Source organism: Canis lupus, chromosome 16, assembly GCF_003254725.2.
Source record: "Canis lupus dingo isolate Sandy chromosome 16, ASM325472v2, whole genome shotgun sequence".
Classification (NCBI taxonomy): Eukaryota; Metazoa; Chordata; class Mammalia; order Carnivora; family Canidae; genus Canis; species Canis lupus.
This window is the reverse complement of record NC_064258.1, coordinates 36482981-36499896: the sequence shown is the minus strand read 5'-3', so window position 1 is coordinate 36499896 and position 16916 is coordinate 36482981. Positions and strand designations below refer to the sequence as shown.

Here is a 16916-nt window from a genome sequence, read left to right as displayed (position 1 = left end):
AACTAGTGGATGCCTGATATTTTCAACTTAATGGTGACTCTTGAGTTTTGTTGTAGCCTTTGCTCTGGTAGGCAGTCAGGTGAGTTACTGGAGCAGCTTGATCCTCTCAGGGTTTTAAGGTTTGAAGGGTCTACAGTAGCCTTTACTCTAGACCCCCCCCCCCCCCCCCAGTCTCGGGCTGGTTTACCTCACAACTTATGCAGGACACCTCTGGTGTCTCTACAGCATATTCCACGTCTTCAACCCTTCCTCCCCTCTGGCTGTGGGGCCTCCTCGTGTGTGAGGCTCTGGGAATTGTTTGGCTTACTGTTCCTTTTTATTTATTTTTTTATTTTTAAGATTGTATTTATTCATTTATGAGGGACACACAGAGAGAGGCAGAGACACAGGCAGAGGGAGACGCAGGCCCCTTGCGGGGAACAATGCGGGACTCGACCCGAGGCCCCGGGGTCACGCCCTGAGCGGAGCCACCCGGCCGCCCCGGCTTCCCGCTCCTCCCGACTGCTCTTTCTGCGCCTTGCGGAATTTCACAGGCCCTTTATCCACTGACGTGTCCAGTCACAGGCGCAAGAGCACCCCCGCGTGACTCTGAAGCTCTTCCCCCACGAAGCCCGCTTCACCGACTCCCAACAGCTCGGCCCGCCAGGCCCCCTAAAGGCCAATCGCTGTCCCCTCCACGCTGTGAGGCCTCGGTCTTCTCGGCGAGACCCGCGGGCCTCGGAGTTCCTCCTTTTCTCTCAGGCAGTTTCTCAGAGCTGCCTCCCGCTCCGCGTCTGAAAACAGCGGTTCCCTCTATTCTGGTGAGTTTTTAGTAAGTCCAGACCCGCTTGCTCTTGCCCAGGAGCGGACGTGTCTCAACCTCCTCCTGGAAAATGCCAACGGTCTTACGGCTGTTCCCCGCCCGCCGCGGTCCAAGTTCCCCTCTCCAGCCACCGCACGCCTCGTTCCTCTTCCCTGGTGATACGGCGACGAGCCGGGGCACCGCGGCGGGGGCTTCCAGGGACTAGACTCCCGCGTGAAGGCGACAGGACGGCCGCACGCCCGCCGCGCCGCGCCACGTCAGCCCGGACTCTCCCGCGCGGGCCTCCGCCCCCCCCCTCCCCGCCCCGCGGCGGCTGAGGCGCCAGCGTGCCGCGCGCACCCGCGCACTGCGCCTGCGCGGCGTGTGGACGCCACACGCTCCCGGAAGTGGGAGGTGTCCCCTCGAGTTTGTGTGGCCGCCGCCGCGGGAACGCGAGCCCGGTAATTTTTCAACGGAGAAAGGCGAGGCTTTCGGGCTTGGCCGAGTGAGAGTGAGAGGAAGTGTGGGGCGCCCGCAGCTCTCTTCTGAACGTGACAGCCGGCATGGAGCAGGAGCGGAGCACACAGCCTGGCGGCGAGGCCGTGGCTCCCGCGCGGCTGGAGTCGCCCCGGCCGGAGTGTGGGGAGGAGCCGCAGCACCCGAATCCCGAGGTGAGTCGGCCGCCCGCGCCCCGCCGTGGGTGCCCGGCGCTTCCAGACGCCCGCACTAGCCCGCCCGCCCGCGCCCCGCTCCTCTGGGGTGCTCCTCAGAAACCGCAGCCTGCGCGCGCCCGGCCGCGCCCTCCCCCGGCCCCGGCTGCGATGCCTTGGTTGTCACTGGGGCGCCTCTCGCGCGGGTTGCCCGCTGGTCCTGAGGAAGTAGAGTCAAGACGAGAAGCGGGTGAACTGTGCTTTTATAAGTTCTGGTGGGAATTCTGCCCCAGCTCTTCTGTGCACGCTGTTGCCGCGGTCCCCCGGCCGAGCCCGTAGAGGTAATCGGCAGCGTACGTTTTAAAAATCGCGCCCTGCGCTCCTAAGACCCGAAGCCCATGACCTCTCAGCCCTAACAGAAGGTGGTCGCGCCCATGGGTCGGAACTTTTTGCCCATTTGCTACTTTTTCATGCGGACCTATCCCGTGACTTCCTCTCGGTGGTGATTTTGACAGCTCCGTGGTAGATCCTGGTTACCGAGCAAAAGTGTAAAGACGGCCTTAAAACTCATTTATTCACCTTGTCTGACAGAAATCATTGTTGACCAGCGAGGCCGATTGTAAATAACCGAAGGCTAAAACCGGTCATTGCATTTCAGGAACGTGCTGAGCAACTTAATAATGGGTACTTGCGGGAGGCTTCGCTACTCTTGGTCTTGCATCCACAGTGAGGTCTCCACATAGCAGGTAGAATAATTTTTTTAAGATTTTATTTATTGGGATCCCTGGGTGGCGCAGCGGTTTGGCGCCTGCCTTTGGCCCAGGGCGCGATCCTGGAGACCCCGGATCGAATCCCACGTCAGGCTCCCGGTGCATGGAGCCTGCTTCTCCCTCTGCCTGTGTCTCTGCCTCTCTCTCTCTCTCTCTATGTGACTATCATAAATAAATAAAATTAAAAAAAATTTTAAAAAAAAAAAAAAAAAAAAAAAAAAAGATTTTATTTATTTATTCATGACAGACACAGAGAGAGAGAGAGAGAGAGAGGCAGAGACACAGGCAGAGGGAGAAGCAGGCTCCCTGCAGGGACCCCGATGCGGGACGCGATCCCGGGTCTCCAGGTTCTCGCCCTGGGCCCAAGGCGGCGCTAAACCACTGAGCCACCCAGGGCTGCCCGTAGAATAATCTCTTAATAACATTAAGTCTGTGTTTCTTCCCTTCCTAGTCTGCGGTTTGCTGCCCTGCAGAACCTGGCTCCTGCTTCCATTGCTGACTTCATACCACACGATTGCTTTCCTTTTGCTATAAGAGCCCCTGGCTTCACTTTTCTGCTCTTGTGTTTTTTTGTTTGTTTGTTTTAATGTGGATAGTCTTTCCTATTAAGGGTCTTTGTATGCTCCCTTTGCCATGCATGCTCTTCTTTTGGATCTTTGCATAGTTATTGCATTCTCTTAAAGATGCTGCTTTCCAAGAAGCCTTCCATGCCCCTTCTCGCTAAAGAACCACTTTTTTACTCACCTTTCTCCTTCAGTCTGAGATACTGTCAATAACATCATCCTGTAAGTTGGTTTAAAAAAATAGTTGAGTATACTTCATTATATTTGAAAGTCTTCAAACTTTGAGATCTAGGGACTTAAGTTTATGTTCCAAATTGGTTTTAGTGAATTTGTTAAAAACTTACTGTTGGATACTATTAATAAATGGTGATACAGTTTTCTTTTTCATTCTCAATCAAGCAGAGTATTCTGTTGGAACTCAGCTAAGTACATTTTCATTATCCCTAAAGTCAGTTGTTTTTGTAAACTAATAGGTGTTGCATTTTTATTTTTCAGCAAGTAGGTTCCAATTTCATCAGAACTATTCTTTTGGAAGAATTTTAATCAAGCTAAATTACACTTCTCAGGCTTTTTTTTTTTTTTCATATGTAGTTGCAGGGGTTATTTTGTAAGTAATGCAATTTTTGGCAATAAAATAATGAAGACATTTCCAAAATAACTATTTTTAAAATGTTCTTGCTACAGAGAAACATTTCTTTTGATAAGTATTTACCTTTTTATCTTATTGTTGAAACATATTTTCTTTCAGGTTGAAATGACAAGTTGTGTTTGTTAAAAGAAACCTAAATTTCAAGCTATTATTCCCTTTCTCATTACCGAAATGACAGCAGTTTTGTAATACCTGTCTTGTAAATGAAAGTACATAACTCAACTTGAAGACCAAAACCATTTCTAAGTACTTAAGGCAAGATAGTAAGCCTCTTTTTGATGTAAAAGATTTTTATGGTCATTTCCAATATCTTCTTATTTAGGATAACAAAAATCAGATAGTCATTTACGTGAACACAGGAAGATTGCAGAATGTCACAATACTGTGAATTTTCATACTATGGAATCTGTCTACCCTTTCCTCATTGTATGTCCGGTACTTTTTGTGAGGTGTGACAGGTGGACATAGACATGTGGAAGGTGCCATTGTCAATCTATGTATTATTAGTCAGCTAATCAGCATTTTAGTAGATTAATAGTACTGTGGGGTTTCTAATATTTTCCTTCTTTTCCTTAGTGGATTGATTCCAATTCGGAAACCATTGGTGTAGACCTTAAATTTGGGAGAAGAGGCTGATCAAAGAAAATCGGACCTTGACTGCCCTGAGCTTCCCTGAAAGAGCTTGAGTTGGATCTGAGAGAGGAAGCAGATCTTCCTTTACAGAAATCAAGATTCACTGCAGATTTAAAATAGGCCTTAGTGTTATTTGTGGGTAATTTTTATAGCTACAGTTTTAGATAAGAATTAAGCAAGTGAATCAGAGAGAGAGAGGACTTAGTCAAAGAGTAAATTTACTTAATTGACTGAGCCATCTGTTTTGGTAGAAAAACTGTTATTCATTGCTGACCTAAATTTTAACCTGACTGAAGATGAAGTTCAATTTAAAGACAAAAGAGAAATTATCCTGAGTAAGTTCTAGTGATAAATTTAATGGTATAAATTTAATGTCTTACTGAAAGCTAGTTATTTTCTTAGCTTGAGTCAAGGATCAGTGTAATAAAGTTATTAAAACATTTGTCAACAAGAAGCTTCAATATAGTTACTCTTCAGTTTATGGACAGTTCACACAGTGGGATTGCTGATCTTTTCCTCTGAGGAGACAGGAGTAATTCTTGAGTGCTCTAGTATGATACCTAGTGTTACATTTCTAGTAAGCATGTGTTGTATTAAATTGAGAGCTTTGATGGGGATCCTTGGGTGGCTCAGCGGTTTAGCACGTGCCTTTGGCGCAGGGCGTGATCCTGGAGGCCTGGGATCGAGTCCCACATCGGGCTTCCTGCATGGAGCCTGCTTCTCCCTCTGCCTGTGTCTCTGCCTCTCTCTCTCTCTCTCTCTCTCTCTTTGTGTCTCTCATGAATAAATAAAGTCTTTTAAAAAATAATAAATTGAGAACTTTGAGAAAAGAAATAGTTCCTGAACCATTAGGATTAGTGCTAAGTCAGGGTCTTTGGCATGTCCCTGGTTATCCCTTCTTTTTTTTTTTTTTTGGTTATCCCTTCTTAATCTGTCATTAAAGTTCACATGGGGACAATGTGAAAAATTATGACTAGGTTAACAAATTTTAATATGGATTAATGGGAAGTTCCAAAGTCTTTTTGAAAATTCTGGAACATACCTAATATTTGTGACATTGCATATGGAAAATAATTAACTTACAAACTTTAATATTAGCAAATTAATAATTCTGGACTACCAATTGAGTCATGTTTTTTCTTAACACGGATTTTGATTTAAGGAAAGAGGAAAGATTTATGATACAGTAATTGTAGTTCTTCTGAATAATTGTATACATATGAGTTTTAGAAATTGTGTGTTTTAAAACCAAATACATTTCCTCCTTTGCTTTGAGTTCTAGGAAGTTTTGAACTAGATTTCTATCTAGTCCATTTTGTCCTTATATTGGGCAATTTCTGTTAACTTCGTGAAATGAAATCAGGTTAAAAAATTCTAAGGGGACGCCTACGTGGCTCAGTCAGTTAAGTGTCCAACTCTTGATTTTTGGCTCAGGTCATGATCTCTCAGGGTCCTGGGAACAAGCCCCGCATAATTCTCTGTGCTCATGGGGACTTTACTTGAGATTCTCTCTCCTTCTTCCCCTACCCCACCCTTACAAACTCTCTCTCTCCCCCTCTCTCCCTCTCTCTTCCCACTCCCCCCTCTCTCCATAAATAAAATCTAAGAAAAAATTCTAAGGAAGTCATGGACAGACACGCATAATGTTGTAAAAGTTCACTTAAAAATTGGTTTGTTTGTAAATTTTAGAATGTCATTTGTGAAAAGGTCTGTTCCCCAGTCTATGATAGTAGTAAAATTTCCTTTAATAGGCACAGTGGGTATGGTGTCTAGAGCCTGATATACATAATCTCATTTAATCCTTCTAATAACTTTGTTTTTTAAAAATTTTTTAAAAAGATTTTATGTGGGCGGGGGGTGGGAGTGAATGGGTGACGGGCACTGGGGGTTATTCTGTATGTTAGTAAATTGAACACCAATAAAAAATAAATTAAAAAAAAAAAGATTTTATGTATTTGAGGCAGAGCATGAGTGGGGGTTAGGGAGGGCAGAGGGAGAGGGACAAGGACAAGGACAAGCAGACACCTACCCACTCCCTCCTATTGAGCAGGAAGCAGGGTGAGGGGCTCTTTCGAAGTACCCTGAGATCATGACCTGAGCTGAAGTCAGACGCTTAACCAACTGAGCCACCCAGGCACCCCTACAATAACCTTGCTTAAATACTATTTACCATTATCAAATACCAAATGCCACTTGGAACAGTTATTATTCTTTATTTTATAGATAAGGAAACTGAAGATCAGAGGCTAAAAGTAATTATCTAAGGTCATGCTGCTAGTAAATGGTCAGCTGGGGCTCTGTTTTGATGTGCTCCCAACACCAGTGCTATTTTTACTTAGCTTCATTTCCTTTAAGAAATCTCATGACTCAGAGCAGCAGGGTACATTATATTAGAAACGTCTTTCTTCTTTCTATGCACTTTTCATTGAACATGTATCATGAATAGGCCTCAGGAGTTTGAATCTTTAAGATGTTTGTATTAATTTAGCTGTATCTTTTTTTTTTTTTTTTTAGAAAAAGCAACGATGTAGATTTGATGGTCAAGAAACAAAAGGATCTAAGTTCATTACCTCCAGTGCAAGTGATTTCAGTGACCCAGTTTACAAAGAGATTGCTATTACGAATGGATGCATTAATAGAATGAGTAAAGAAGAACTCAGAGCTAAACTTTCAGAATTCAAGCTTGAAACCAGGTAATCAAAAATAACTTTTAAAAAAATTGACCATTGCCTGTAATCCTGCTGTAAAGAGATAACTATTATTAACCATTCGGATAGAGCTATAATTTATATTCTTGTAAATGAATATTTATATGTAACTGATTATTTCTGACAGTCTCTTAGATGACAGACTAAGATTGCTGAGTTGAAGTCTGAATATTTTGACAATCTACCGACAATGTATAGGAGTAGCTATCTTGTACTACATATGTTTTGAATATTTTTAGTTGCTCATTTGATTGATGGTCAATTATACCTTATTAATGAGATTGGATATATATATATTTTTTATTTTGTCCATTTGTGTTATTTTTATAAAGTGGGTTTCTTTGAAACCAAGTAATTCTTTAAAAAATCACCTACAGGGAAATATTTTTTTCCATGTTAGTTTCTAAGAGTATGCAGAATGATAGTCTGTATTATGTGTAACTGTATATTGAATGAGAAAACAATGTAGCTTAGCCAACTTTGTGTGGGTATGTGTGTATCTTCAATGAGATATATACATCCTAACTTTTTAGTAATTTTTTGCAAAACAAATACTTTATTTCAACTTGGGGCATGGGCAAGAATGACCTTTGGAATCCAGAAAGGTATACATATATTTTTTTAAGATTTTATTTATTTATTCATGAGAGAGAGAGAGAGAGAGAGGCAGAGACACAGACACAGACACAGAGAAAAGCAAGCTCCACACAGGAAACCTGATGTGGGACTCGATTCTGGAACTCCAGGATCATGCCCTGAGCCAAAGGCAGGTGCTCAACCACTGAGCCACCCAGGCGTCCCAAAGCATGAATATTTTTGGTAGACAATTGAATTGCTAGGCATCAAGAAAAAAGTTGACTGCCTACAGTAGATGAAATCTATTACTACTTTTGGGTCTCCCTATATCGTTTTTCTCTTTTCAGCAATATTCCTCCTTTGCTTTGAAATAGAGCTTCTCTGCTTTTCAAAAGAACATATGTGGACTTTTGTCCCTTCTAGATTGTCTGCATGATAACTTGTGAAGAAAAATTTTACCTCATTTCCCTTTGACTTTTTTTTTTTTTAAAGATTTTGTATATTTATTCATGAGAGACACAGAGCGAGCAAGCAAGAGAGGCAGAGGGAGAAGCAGGCTCCATGCAGGGAGCCCAACGTGGGACTTGATCCCGGGTCTCCAGGATCACACCCTGGGCCGAAGGCAGCGCTAAACTGCTGAGCCATCTGGGCTGCCCCCCTCTGACTCTATCACGAAGATAGAGCCTGTGAGGATTTTCTGAGCAAAATTTTTGTCTTTCCTAGGAGTGAAGATCAGTTGCTTACTTGTGACTTGCATGGCAGTTAGAGATCTAATTGTATGTTTGTACATTTTTTCAACAAGCACTTACTGATTTCTAAGCAGCAGACTAGGGACTAAAGTTATAAAAGTAAAATAGATATGTATATTCCCCACTTTGGAAAGTAGACCGTCTTTTGGGAAGGCACACAATCACAATACAGTGTGACCAGTGCTGTGTTGGGAAGTATGGCCAAGCACAGCATGCAAATAAAGAATAGAGTCTGTCTTAGGAAATCAGGAGTGACAATTGATAGGCCAAACAGAAAAGGGATAAAGGGCCAATTCAGGCAGAAAGAACTCAGAACTTTTCTAATTTCTGTAGGTATGCTTTCTGCTAAGTAATCTTGCTTTTTCATCAGCTGCTGTACAAGCAAAGTCACAAAACAAGAAAGCATATCACATATTAGGCAGCAGCTCATACAGTGTTTTATATGCAGTGTTAGTTGTACTATGGGGGAGTGGGACCATCTGAAGATGATACAGAAATGATAGGTTGTAGCCAAGTTGTGAAGGAACTGTATGTTGACGTCTTTGTAACTTCTAAGTACAAGGGAGTCACTGCAGGTATTTTAGCAGGAAATTGGCATTAATGGGTAGTTCTCAAGTAGGATAAAGAATGAAGAGGAGGGTTGTGCATTAGAGGTATTTGCCAGAGTCCGCAAATGGAGCTCATGGGCTCCATACCAGAGACAATTCAGAAGAACCAGATTCTGAATCTTTTTCTGAGTTAGAACTGGCAAAAGTAGGGATTATTTACATGTATATTAGCAAAGGAAATGTTAAAGATGACAAGTTTCTCTCTGGAGCACTTGGTTATTTTTGTGTTGCCACGAGGTTTGCAGGCACCCCTTTAAGTAAGCATAGCTTCTCCAAGAAAGAGAGAAATTAAGACAAAGTAATCAAGAGCTGTCCCATGACACAGAAGTCGCTCACAATAGTATGAAGGGAGTTAAGGGATTTCTGTCCTAGATTTTGGTAATTTAGAAAATTTCAAGCAAGTAAACATATTATTATTAAAGATTTTATTTATTTATTCATGAGAGACACAGAGAGAAGCGGGGACATAGGCAGAGGGAGAAGCAGGCTCCATGCAGGAAGACTGATGTGAAACTTGATCCTAGGTCTCCAGGATCACGCTCTGGGCTGAAGGCGGCTCTAAACCACTGAGCCACCGGGGCTGCCCACAAATAAACATTACAACTTTTTGGTTAAAACAACTTGGTTAATTTCTTATGAATAGGATTCCTTTTCATTGGTAGTTTAGAAAGGAAAATAAAAGGTTAAATTTTTTTTAATAGTTATCACTGATGTGACCAAAATGCCTGAGTTGTCTAGTGCACACTAATTACAATTTAAGTCCTTTTATTTTTACTGGCATTTTGTATTTGTTAACCATTAATAGGACTCAAGTTTAACACTGAAGGAAATCATGAGCACTTGTGATTTTTAATCTTTAGAAGCACATATGTTTGAAAACGTGAGTGCAATTGCCAGCCATCATTATCTACTTAGAACAACCCTTTTTCCAACCAACATTTGTGGAATATATATTTTGAAATACTTATATCTCCTGAATTAAATTCTACCCATGGTAAATTAAGAAACCTCCTTCCCATTGAGAACCTACTAAGTATGACAGTGTTCTTTTGGATGTAGTTTACACTAGGGTATCTTCTAAATGAATTTTCTTAGGTAAGTAGCTAATAGACTTTCAACTTTATATGCTAGGCTCATAATGTTTTCATATTCATAGAGATATTTTAGTTATCTGACCTATAGAAACCAAAAGAAAGGAAAGAGACAAGCATAAATGTTCCATTTACCTGAATTGTCTTACTCTGAAATTTGTGTTTGGTCTGTAGAATAGTTAATTAACTATTAATAGTTAATAATTAATGTAGAACATTAATTTCAGTTTTTATAGTACATAAATGTCATCTTGGTATATAAAGCAGTATGGCAGTGGAGGTGATGTATGCTAACAAGGCTTAACGGTTTGAAATCCCAGTATAGGAGAAATGTTCTTAAGTACTTCAAAAACAAAAAGTTACTTCTGAAGGAAAATATTGATGCTGTGTTACACTTGATATTAATTCTTTGCTATTTTAGCTTTAAATCTTTCTTTATGCTTAAGCTGATATCTGCTAAATTACGCTGTGACTGCTCATGTTCATCCAAGTTCCAGCATGTAAAGAGTTCAGATTCTTAATTGCAAAATTCACCTAGGAGTTAATTTTCTTCTTCTTTCCTTAGAGGAGTAAAGGATGTGCTAAAGAAAAGACTGAAAAACTATTACAAGAAGCAGAAGCTCATGTTGAAAGAAGGCAATTGTGTTGACAGTTACTACGACTACATTTGTATCATTGATTTCGAAGCCACTTGTGAAGAGGGTAACCCACCTGAGTTTATACATGAAATAATTGAATTTCCTGTGGTTTTACTGAATACCCATACCTTAGAAATAGTAAGTAAATTATTATATTTCAGTTTTATTCTTAGCAGCAACTATTCTGGGGCTCTCAGCAGGATCTCATCTGCCGGTTTAAAGCTAGAATGAGAATTCAGAAATGGGCTGTTTGCTCTTCTGTATTTTGTATCAACGTGATTAATAGGAAAGCTATAATGAAGTAATTTCAGGTTATTTCTCTTCTTTTCCAGTAGCTAAAATTATAGTGTTTTTTTGTTGGTTTTTTTTTTTTTTTTTCCCCTGTTTGCTTGGAACACTTATCTGGCTGGACATCAGAATCTCCTAGGGAGTGAGGAAAAAAAAAAAAAAAAAGATGCCTGACCCTTATCCCAGAGATTCTGATTTAGTTGTTCTGTGGTGGAACCCCTGACATCACCATGTTTTTAAAGCTTCTCAGTTGACATGCAGTCAGGGTTGAGAACCACTGCTATAGACTGCTGTATGCTGTGATCTCTAAAAATGGCAAATTATGGAAATCAACTTAGAACTGACCATCTTTCTAGTAAAAAGTTTAGGGTGGAAATGACACTCCTAACCTTGGTTTCAAGCCATATAATACATGTGCTTTAGATATTTGTGGTCACTGTGTTATTAGTTCAGGAAGTCAGCAGGAGTTCTCTAAACACTACTGTTTGCCTTGTAAAATCTGAGCAAGGTATATCAACATCTCATCTATCCAGAAATTACTTCTGTGCCACCAACAGTTGCCACCAACGTGTTAAGAGCAAGTATAAAAAGGCTTGTGTGTGTGTGTTTTTTTTTTAGATTTTATTTATTTATTCACAAGAGGCAGAGGCAGAGGGAGAAGCAGGCTCCTCACAGAGCAGGGAGCCAAATGAGGGCTCAATTCCAGGACTGTGAGATCATGACCTGAGCTGAAGGCAGACACTTAACCGACTGAGCCACCCAGGTGCTCCGAAAAGGCTTTTGTATTAAAATGCATAGTTTTTTTTTTCTTAGTGTTGTTCAGAGCATCTTTTAGTTATAATTAGACTATTTTAAATAATTTCCTTGTCCAAAGAAGATTAAAGTCAGTAAATTAAAAGGAAAGTTGACAGCTATGAAGGTAATAAGTTTGTATAATTCACTAGGTTCCACTTTTACTAGATTCCACATTCTCTTTCTTAAGGACATTGCTCTAGCAATTCTTCTTTTCTTTTTTTTTTAATTTTATTTATTATTCATGCAACACAGAGAGAAAGACAGAGAGGCAGAGGCACAGGCAGAGGGAGAAGTAGGCTCCATGCAAGGAGCCCGACATGGGACTCTATCCCGGGTCTCTAGGATCGCGCCCTGGGCTGAAAGCAGGGGCTAAACCTCTGAGCCACCTGGGCTGCCCACAATTCTTCTCTTTTGTTTAGACATTAATGATTTATTACTTTCTACTGTATTGTTCTCATCACATACAGACATGCTATTTTTCACATTATTATAAACCTTCACCCTATCCCACTTCTCTCCCAGCTACTCTATTTTTTAGCTCTTTGAAAAAGGTTACAAATCTCTGTTTCCTCCCATTCTCTCTTAAACTCACACTGTCTTCAGTCCCAGCACTCTACTAAAATTACTCATTTGTATCACCTTTACCTAATCCTGGTCTAGACTACTCTGTCCTTGAAATATCTTCTGCAAGTTACTATCAGTACACCTCATTCTCTTGTTTTGTCTTTGACCTCATTGGGTTCCCCTTTCTAGTTTCCTTTGCTGGTTCCTCCTTTTCTTCATAATTCCTAGTATTGGATGCTCCAGGATTTAATCCTAGGTCCTCTTCTCTATATAGATCGTCTCCCTTAATCTCATCTACTTCCATAGCTTTTAGAAACTGTTTGCTAATGACTTCCAAATCTATATTTCCAACCTGGACCTCCATCCCAAATCCAGGCTGCTTATTTATCATTTCTACTTGGATATTTAAATAGACCTCTTAACATGTCCCAAATGGAATTTACCCTCAACCTGTTAAATGTTCAGCCTTCTGAGTGATGGCAGCTCTGTCTTTCTAATTACTCAGTTCAGAAACCTTGGAGTCATCCTTGATTCCTGTTTCTCTCCCAACACGTATCCTGGCGAGCAGCAGCTCCTGTTTGCTCTGCCTTCTGAATACATCCAGAACCCCAGCCACTTAACTGCACTGCTATGACTCTAGTCTGAACCCCAGTAATTTCTTGTCTGGATTTACTGCATTCACCATCAGACCAGTATCTGTTTCTTGTCTTCTACAGCCAATTCTCAACATAGTGGCCAGAGTGATCCTTAAATGTATATATCTTTTAAGATTTTATTTATTTATTCATGAGAGACACACAGAGAGGCAGAGACACAGGCAGAGGAAGAAGCAGGCTCTATTCAGGAAGCCCAACGCGGGACTTGATCCCAGGACCCCAGGATCATGCCCTGGCCAAAGGCAGGGGCTAAACCGTTGAGCCACCCAGGGATCCCCTAGAGTGATCCTTATAAAATACAAGTCAAATCATTTCCCTTCTTTGCTCAAATCCCTTCAGTGGCTCGCGCTTACCAATGCACCCCTTATCACCTGTTAACTTATTATGTAATTTACTTAAGCGATTGCTAAATATTTGGTAAGGGAAGTTGCAGCATATTTTTGAAAGATTTTCTTTGAAAGTTATAAAGATATTGATACTTAAAATACTTCATTTATCTGAAATTCAATCAAGTATAATTTTTTATTCTGCAATATATCTGGTAAGTAAAAAGCATCTAACTTTTAAAGTTCAAACATTCTTTACTGTTCTTTAATTTTACTCTTTTACAATAGTAACCTTTATAAGTCTTTGAGTTAATACACTAGTGTGAAGTAAGAATTTGTTCTTAGGAAATGAAACCTTTACTTTTCTTAATATTTGAATTTCTGTCACAAAAAATGTTCTTTGTCTTTTTCTCTGTATCTACCTGGTATTAATGATTGCTGCCTTTAGGCTTTGAGGTTGTCCTTAAGTTTTAACAACTGATAGCATGTTTTGTTTAGGGAGACAGTATTAGGCTCTAGGAAAAAGTACTTTGAGATCTGAGCTTGATGGTAACAGGACTGGCCTTAAGAGTTCACAGACTTGTGATTATAAGTTGAGAAGGCAAGTGTGAAAGCTTCTTGAAGAGGTTAAAATTGCTACAAAAATATAATATTATTATCACCCTTTAAACTACTTTTAACTACTTTTAACTACTTTAAACTACTACTAGTTCAATTTGATTATTCAGAATTTAGTTTAATGGAGTCAATATAAATAAGGAGTAGTCAAGAGTAAATGAGAATAGTAATAACTAAAGGTTGGCATTTCTTCAAGGAATTTATTATTATTTAAAAAGCTGTTAGTATATTGAAGTTGAGGTTGCATTATTAAGCTTTATGGTTTCATATGATATTACAAACAAAATTATCAACATTTGATCCTCAAGAAAATACTTAATCTTTCATTTGAAGTCTTGCTTTCAGATACTTGCTTTATCTTAAAAAAAAAATTTTAAAGACTTACTTATTTTAGAGTGTACATGCAAGTGGGGAGGGTAGAGGGAGGGACTCTACAGCAGGCTTTGCACTCAGCATGGAGCACATCATGGGGCTTAATCTCATGAGATCATGTCCTGAGCTGAAATCGTAAGTCAGTCACCTAAAGACAGAGCCACCCAGGTGCCCCATCTTAAATTTTTTTTTAATTAATTAATTTATTTTAGACAGAGTGAGCGCAAGTTGAGGGAGGGCCAAAAAATGAGAGAATCTCAGGCAGACTTCCCACTGAGTGGGGGGCCCCAATCAGGGCTCGATGTCATGACCTATGAGGTCACAGCCTGAGCCGAAACAAAGAGTCGTGGACACTTAACTGACTGAGCAACCCAGGCAGTTAAAATGTTTTAAACTATGGAACATAATTTTAAAAATTTTAAACTATGAAACATAATTAAAATTAGAGTGCTTCGGGAGTGGAGAATTATCCTTAAATTGTTAAAATTCTAGAAAGGGTTATACCATGAGCACCTATAAAATTACAGCCTTCTGTGCCTTAATGTTTTATTATGTATCTTGTATAATGTATCTGAAGTCATAGAAAATACTTTAACTTGTTCTCCTTCTTTTGTAGGAAGATACATTCCAGCAGTATGTGAGACCAGAGCTTAACACACAACTTTCTGATTTCTGCATCAACCTAACTGGAATTACTCAGGTTCTAATTCTTTGTTTCTTTTTCTAGAATTTGAAAGAGGTTTTGAAAGTAGGGTTTATTTAGTAGTTTAACAACATTATTATTGTAAGCAATTAAATTAATGTACTTTTTTTTAGTTGATAAATATCTTTCATATTAAAATATTAAAGTAAAAAAACACATTTTGTACCTGGTAAAATCTTGCCCAGCCTTTCCTCTTAAGGACTTGTAGTGATGAAACTAAAGGTTTAATTTGGATCATTAGTAAAGTAAGTTTTGAAATTTATCTGTTTATAACTTGACATGATATATAGCTTAATTTTTTTTAGGTCTCTAATTTTTTTATTGTAGTGCAATGTGGTTGGCTCTTTGTTCATTTATTTAGTTCCTTTATTCATTTACTCATTCATCCAACAAGTATATGAGTGCCTACTGCACTATTTGCCAATGTGCTGGGGATACAGAGATTGTCAAATCAGTCTCCTCAGCTCACTCAACAGTTTATATTCAGGAGGACAGATAGACTAAACCAGTGGTGACACAGTATGGTTAGGAAGACTGACAAGTTGGTGTTTTATCTGGGTATCATGGGCAGCTTATGACTGAGGGAATGGAAGGCTGTTCCGCGACTTCCTCAAGTTAATGAACTTGGCTGAATCATGATAATAGGAAAGAATGACTGGGCATTTCAGGTATGGACAGCAGAACTGTAAGTAGTCAGGGATGATTCAAGTGTGAATGGGCTAGTAAGAAAGTGGTTGAAAATAAAGCTTAAGTGGTAGATGGAGGCCACGTCATGAAGAGTCTGTGTGTCTTATCCTGAAAGCCTTGGGGAATGTTTGGAGGATTTTAAGTATGGAAGTGATGTGACAGATCAAATTAGGAAGATCAATCTGGTATATCATCTGTTGTGCAAAGATCTGAGCTTTAAGATAGAGAGACCACGTTACAGAGCCATAGCTTTCAGCTATTTCCCTTTTCTCCATTCTGGAGAATTAGCCATTGGGTTGAGGTCTTAAAAAAAAAAAAAAAAAAAGGGAGAAACACTGGGGATGATCTTGAATCTTAATTTTGGGAGGATTATATACTTCACTTGAAAGTGTCCCTAATGCCTGGCTATGAAGAATTTTTAATTATCTTAAAAACGAAATGTTAGGTGGATCTCAGCTAAGGAAATCATGTAGAATTTAAAATATCATAGTGAGGCTTTCTTTTACTGTTTCTTTCCTTTCAACATTCGTATTTGGGTATTTGTAGGACTACATGTAGCTACCCTTATTTTTATAAATTTTACTTTTATATCCTCAGGATCAGGTAGACAGAGCTGATACCTTCCCTCAGGTACTAAAAAAAGTAATTGACTGGATGAAATTGAAGGAATTAGGAACAAAGTATAAATATTGCATATTGACAGATGGGTGAGTATTTAGGAGAATTATCTTTTTTATCTACTTTTTTAAGATCAAAGATGTTCATATCCATTTAACTTTTAGGATAACCACAAAAAACTGTTTTCTGATAGTACTGGGGTCTCCCACAGGAGACCATATTTTTCCTTTCAAATTTTTATTTCTGCTTAAACTTTGTGTTTTTTTGTTTTGTTTTGTTTTTTTTGTTTTGTTTTTTTTCTACTTAAGCTTTGCATCCTAGAGCTCAAAAGAGGAGGGAAAAGAAGGATAATAGTCTAATTCAGGACTGGAGGACTAGGGAAAGATAAATATTAATATGTAAAACGAAAATGCCTTTACTGAAACTTTTTATCATGACACTTCCTTGCTCAAAGAAGTCCAAACTCTTCAATATGGCTTTCAAGGTTCTCTTATCTAACCCCCGCACTCCCCCCACCCCCACCTGTGTAGCCTGATGTACCTGTCATTCTTGTCCACTCTGTGCATGCTGGCTAATGAATCACATGGTGTTTCCTTTCTCTGTGCACTTATTCCCTCTACTAGAAGGCTCTCTTCCTTTACTACTTCTTTATTATTATTCAAAGCCCTTCTTCTGTTTTACTCCACATACTACAACTCACACTTATCTTTTTCTTTTTTTCGATGTCTTACAATTTTTATATATACCATTTGTGTGGCCATCTAAGTATTCTGATGTCTAAACTTTATTTATGTAAGACTTGTTTGCAGAGAGATTAAAAATCCTTTCAGAGTAGAGACTTCTGCTACTTGATAGTCTTCCATAATGCTTCTT

The 16916-nt window shown here is 39.7% G+C and overlaps 1 protein-coding gene across 8 annotated transcripts in view; it reads left to right on the top strand.

Annotated features, from left to right (window-relative positions):
* The first annotated feature begins 1145 nt into the window (after positions 1 to 1145).
* Positions 1146 to 16916, top strand: part of ERI1 (exoribonuclease 1) — a 117476-nt gene continuing 101705 nt past the window's right edge. For 4 of the 8 annotated variants that reach the window (XR_007402549.1, XR_007402548.1, XR_003123820.3 and 1 more), the window contains exons 1-5: positions 1146 to 1452; positions 6561 to 6739; positions 10344 to 10554; positions 14652 to 14735; positions 16023 to 16132. Coding sequence is in view for 5 of the 8 variants with exons in the window: in XM_025415642.3 (XP_025271427.1) it covers positions 1345 to 1452; positions 6561 to 6739; positions 10344 to 10554; positions 14652 to 14735; positions 16023 to 16132 (692 nt within the window). In the remaining 3 variants the exon portion in view is untranslated. Of the gene's footprint in view, positions 1453 to 1625; positions 1773 to 2089; positions 2178 to 3989; positions 4182 to 4219; positions 4382 to 6560; positions 6740 to 10343; positions 10555 to 14651; positions 14736 to 16022; positions 16133 to 16916 lie in introns of those variants that run through there. The other 4 variants (XM_025415851.3, XM_025415766.3, XM_025416008.3 and 1 more) reach the window with 4 other exon arrangements.